This window comes from Babylonia areolata, chromosome 24 (assembly GCF_041734735.1).
Source record: "Babylonia areolata isolate BAREFJ2019XMU chromosome 24, ASM4173473v1, whole genome shotgun sequence".
NCBI lineage: Eukaryota > Metazoa > Mollusca > Gastropoda > Neogastropoda > Buccinidae > Babylonia > Babylonia areolata.
The window spans coordinates 29,209,121-29,214,120 of record NC_134899.1 but is presented as its reverse complement, the minus strand read 5'-3'; the positions used below and the strand labels follow the sequence as shown (position 1 = coordinate 29,214,120).

At 39.7% G+C, this 5,000-nt stretch overlaps 1 protein-coding gene across 7 annotated transcripts in view; it reads right to left on the bottom strand.

Annotated features, from left to right (window-relative positions):
• Positions 1–5,000, bottom strand: part of LOC143299082 (neurobeachin-like) — a 299,752-nt gene that overhangs the window by 283,312 nt on the left and 11,440 nt on the right. For 4 of the 7 annotated variants that reach the window (XM_076612191.1, XM_076612194.1, XM_076612192.1 and 1 more), the window contains exons 3-4: positions 3,061–3,187; positions 2,174–2,203 (exon numbers count right to left, since the gene is read on the bottom strand). In XM_076612191.1, coding sequence (XP_076468306.1) covers positions 2,174–2,203; positions 3,061–3,187 — 157 coding nt within the window. The remainder of the gene's footprint in view (positions 1–2,173; positions 2,204–3,060; positions 3,188–5,000) is intronic. The other 3 variants (XM_076612193.1, XM_076612197.1, XM_076612196.1) reach the window with 1 other exon arrangement.

Genomic DNA, 5,000 nt, shown 5'->3' with positions numbered 1-5,000 from the left:
GAAACAGTGAAACTGACATGCACTGTCACCAAGAATCAGAATCTGTGGAAGCGAACTGTACACATAAACACGTAATATATGTACACACACAAACGCACACACAACACGCACACACAAACGCAGACACACAGACATACGTACACATGCAACTTTGATCAGAAGGTTCTTGAAACAACAGATCTGACATCAAATAATCAATTTGCACAAAGTACTGCACACACACCAAACCACCTCCAACAAACCAATTGTTTGAAAAATATATGAAAAAGCGCTGAGGGGGGAGAGAGAGAGAAGGGGAGGGGGGAGGGGAGAGACACACACACACACACACACACACACACACACAGACAGAGATATCACCGGAAGACAAGACAAATCAAGGTGCCAGGCTTTCATGGGAAAATCTGGGAGCAGGGACCCAGGTTAAAGTGATGAAAGCAAGCCAAGTGGTGGATGGACCCTCAGGTTTTATTACATCAGGATGGGCGTGTTCCCCCATCAACGCTCCCTCCTCACTCCTCCCTTTCACACAGCCAACAATGCCACTCAAAGCTTGTGCTGTTCAGACCCTTATGTCAATGTCTGGGTTACACACTCTCTCTCTCTCTCTCTCTCTCTCCCACCACCGCCACCCCTCATCCCACCCTCATTCTATCTCACCTTTTTAATGTCTAGCTTTTCCCAGAGCACCTTGATTTTTGTGTGTGCTGAATCACATCAACCACAAAAAAAAGGGGGAACAATGCTTTGAAAATGTGGAACCTGCTGTGCTTTTCACTTCAGTCTGTCTGTCTGTCTGTATCGCTCTCTCTCTCTCTCTCTCTTTGTCTCTCTCTCTCCCTCATTCTCTCTACACAAAAAGTCATTTGTGACCCTGACAATGAAGACAACAATCAAAAGTTACATCACATTATGATGAAAATGTGTCTCGCGAACATTTACTTCAATTGAGCAAAAGATTTCTCAAAAGGGGGTATTGGTGTGGAGGAAAGGAGGGGGGCAGGGGTATGTCAACACGGTCAACTGAGTGTGCATGTATGCTTGGGTTCATTCAATGCAGTTCATGTTACGAGTGTTCATCTGAACATGTGTACAGGAGAAGGTGTACATGACAGAGAGAGGAAGACAACAAGGAGACGGAGTGTTACTGTCAGCCAGCCATGCAACGTTACGCATCACTTGCGCTTGAAAACATTGCGTTCACAGGGTGTTTTTATATCCTGCATTACTGTTGATGTTTACATGTTTGTTCACAAGACATAAGCACGGGTTCAGAACATACTGCAGGACAATGCATAACAGGTTCCCAAAGTCTGTTGCAGGTTGGGTCTATGCAAAGGTAAGGCTCTCTGCTCTGGTAATCAGGCCGGCTAATGGGTTTTTCTTTGGGTTTTTTTGTTTGTTTTTGTTTTTGTTTGTTTGTTTTGTTTTTTGTTGTTTTTTTCTTCTTGTTGTTATTTTTCAATAAATTTGTTCACTTTATTTAGTCTGTACTTTCTCCAGAGTACTCAGGTTTCCAAAATACAAAATACAACTTTGTCCATAAAACATGGAAAAGTGTCTTTGCATATCAAATGTGTGTGTGCATGGTTATGTTTGTGTACTCAGATGAGCATGTGTGTGAGGCTATATTTGTGTATTCATGTGAGCATGTGTGCATGGTAGTGTTTGCGTACACATGTGTGCATGCGTGTGGGTGTATCTGTATGTTTATAAATGTCTGTCCCTCTGTCTGTGTCTCTGTGTGTAATTGGTGCATAAGCATGAAAGCATATGTGCATGAACGCAAGCACAAGTGAAAGTGTCCGTGTATGCATGTGCATGTGTGTGTGTGTGTTCACCACAAAGATTCATGAGTACTTAACTAACTTGTCTGCAAATGCAAGGTTTACGCATGTGGCAGTGGCAGTGCATGTGCATGGGTGTGTTTGGATGTGTGTGCACGTGCATGCACACCCAGGAGCAGGCACAATGTTTGCCAGTAACACAGAAACGCAGAAGAAGGGGGCCCAAAAAGAACCAGACAGGTTTCAGAAGCTTTGGAAAGAAGAAACTGAAACAACAGAAGAAGAAATAAAAAAAAAAAAAAGCAAAATGATGGGGGAAGAATATCTGGAATATTCCTGAAAGTGCTCCCCCAATCCCCCAAATGGCAGAAAACAACCAAATTTACCATCAATGGCTTTCACTTCACCAGCGTTGGCTTTCAAAAAAGATGACACAGAGAAGACAACATCAAACATCAAGTTGAAATTTGTGTGTGAAACTGGCTCAAACTTGATAAAGAAAAAAAAAATGAACATAGAAATATCACCTAAGCTTTTTGCAACATTAATAAAAGCACATAGGTTGTCTGTTAAGACACTGCAAGAAAAAAAATTGTGAGTTAAGCACATTAAGAAACTTTAGTATAGCCATAAGAATAACGACTAAAACTACCAAGCAGACGTGTATACATGTAATTAAGAAGCTATGCAACTTTAGCCGCAGTGAGCATAACAACGATTAATAATGTGCAGCAGAGTAAACCCTTCAAACTGGCAATGACTAATATTCTTTGCTGATTCAATGTTGATTTCAACGTCATTTTATGAGATTTATGGAGTCACACTCCTGACAGAAATAATGCTTAAACAACCATAGATACAGTGAAATCTGTTCCTTCTACAACAACAAACATCTTAGCAGCAGCAACTATTCAAATTCTATAAATTGTAAAATGTGGAAAATATCATTTGGAAAAATATTCTCATGTGACTTGCTCTAACGAAAACTAGCACAACTTTTAAGATTATACTTATCTGCACAATTACAAAGAAGTATACCCAAAGGCATTAGAAATGAGAGTCCACAAAAGGAGCAAAATTTTCACTCAGTAAGTCAATGGTAATGCTAAGATTAGTCTACTAAGCAAAAAACAAAACAAACAAAAACAAAAACAAAAAAAAAAAAACAGAGACCCTGGATCATATATATTAATGAAGAGAACGTATTGAAAGAAAACAAGATATCTTATGCTTTCACAGGCACCCTGTGGAGGGGTGTGGTGACGTTGCCTACCTGCTGTCATGTCTTCCGCCTTGCTGAGCAAATTGAGTGCCAGACCAATGAGTCCCACGTCAGTGCAGGCTGCCAGATTCCGGCGGCTCTTCTTCAGCATCGCAGTGAACACACTCCATATCTCAGCCTGTGGAGAAAACAGCAAATAAAATACATATATATATATATATATATATGTCTTTTTAGGGGGAAACTCAGAAAAAGGCATAGATTGTTGTGCTTTGATTATCTATTGTATAGCCAGCTGCATTGGTGTTTATTTGCACTGAGTTTGTTTTAACAGAACTCAGAAATCTTTTTTCTTTTTTTTCTTTTTTTTTTTCTTTTTTTCTTTTTTTTTTGTTGTTAGAGTAGATCTTCTGATCTATTACAATGTCATAAAACAATCATGCATGCTTCATCATATTAACATGCTTGCATGTTCACACTATTTGAAGTGAGAGCAAGAGACAGAATAACAGAGTGTGAGATAGAACGATAACTGATAAACAGACACAAAACTGCAAGTAATGAATAGACCCGCCAGAGGAACACAAGATAGGAGAGACAGAGTGATAAAATGACATGAAACACAGGGAAACAGGGAAATAGGGAGTAACAGAAAGATAGACATAGGGAAACAGGGAAATAGAGAGTAACAGAAAGAGAAACACTGGGAAACAGGGAGAAAGAGAGTAACAGAAAGACAAGGATTGGGAAAAGGGAGAAAAGAGAAAAATTATAGTGCAAACAGATCAGAGTGACTGCGAGATAAATGAAAGAGGTAGGAGTACATACAGAGGCAGAGACATGTTAATTCATAGTCATACACATAAATATATATACATATTCCACAAAGAGAAGATATGCATGTGGCCAAAAGATTTTTTTTCTTTTAATCTTGTTTTTTTTTTAAGTGAAGACAGTGAGGCAGACAGGACAAGACAAATTCTTTATTTCAAGGATAACAGACAAGCACTGGTGTGCTTTTTTACATCCAGTCCCCACCCTGAATAGGGTCTACACTACACAATATTTAATAAAATGAAAGTGTGGTGTTAGTAGAGATACATTACAGAGGAAAAAATATATAAAAATCAAAACAAAACAACACACACACACACACACACACACACACACACACACACACATACACACAAGCAGAGACAGAGAGGCAGAGGGACGCGGGAGGGGTAGAGACAGACAGACAGACAGAGAGACAGAGACACAGAGACAGACAGAGACACAGAATGGCATCATTAGCCTTTCTTCGATGCAGAATAGAAAGATTCAAACTTTGGATATCTAATTCACACAGAATCTACAACTGAATTTTTCTCCTTCCTGTCTGGTTTTCTCAAACAATTTCCACACTGTTTTATGCAAATCAGAGTGCTGAATTGTGCTCACATGTTCATGACTGTGCACAAATGTGATTCTCCATTATCTTTCTCTTTTTGCCTTCATGGGCTGCAACTCTGAGATTTACAAACATTTGCCAGCCCCCTTTTACATCATGTATAACCATTTTTACCCAAGCATACTGGCTGCTATAGTCCATTTTCAGGTGCATGCATGTTGGATTGCTTTTTAATAACCCACCAAACACTGACATGGACAACAGGAACTCCAACATGCTTGTTTTATTTTTTGCATGATATGTGCATACACACACACACACACACACACAAACACACACACACACACACGGTAGATTACGGCACAAGCAGGTTTGCTCATATACTGACCTGAGAGATCAGAAAAATCTCTTCTCTTAGTTTTATTTCTTCTTCTCAATCATTTATTGTCCATACACTACAACTACAAAGTGATTTAGACACACAGGCAGTCATCCACTTCAGCAAACACATTCACACTCATGCAACGGGTGTGGAGAGATGGTGAAGGGTCGGACGTGACAAGGATGGGGACACGCGAACTGAGAAAGAAACCACACAAAA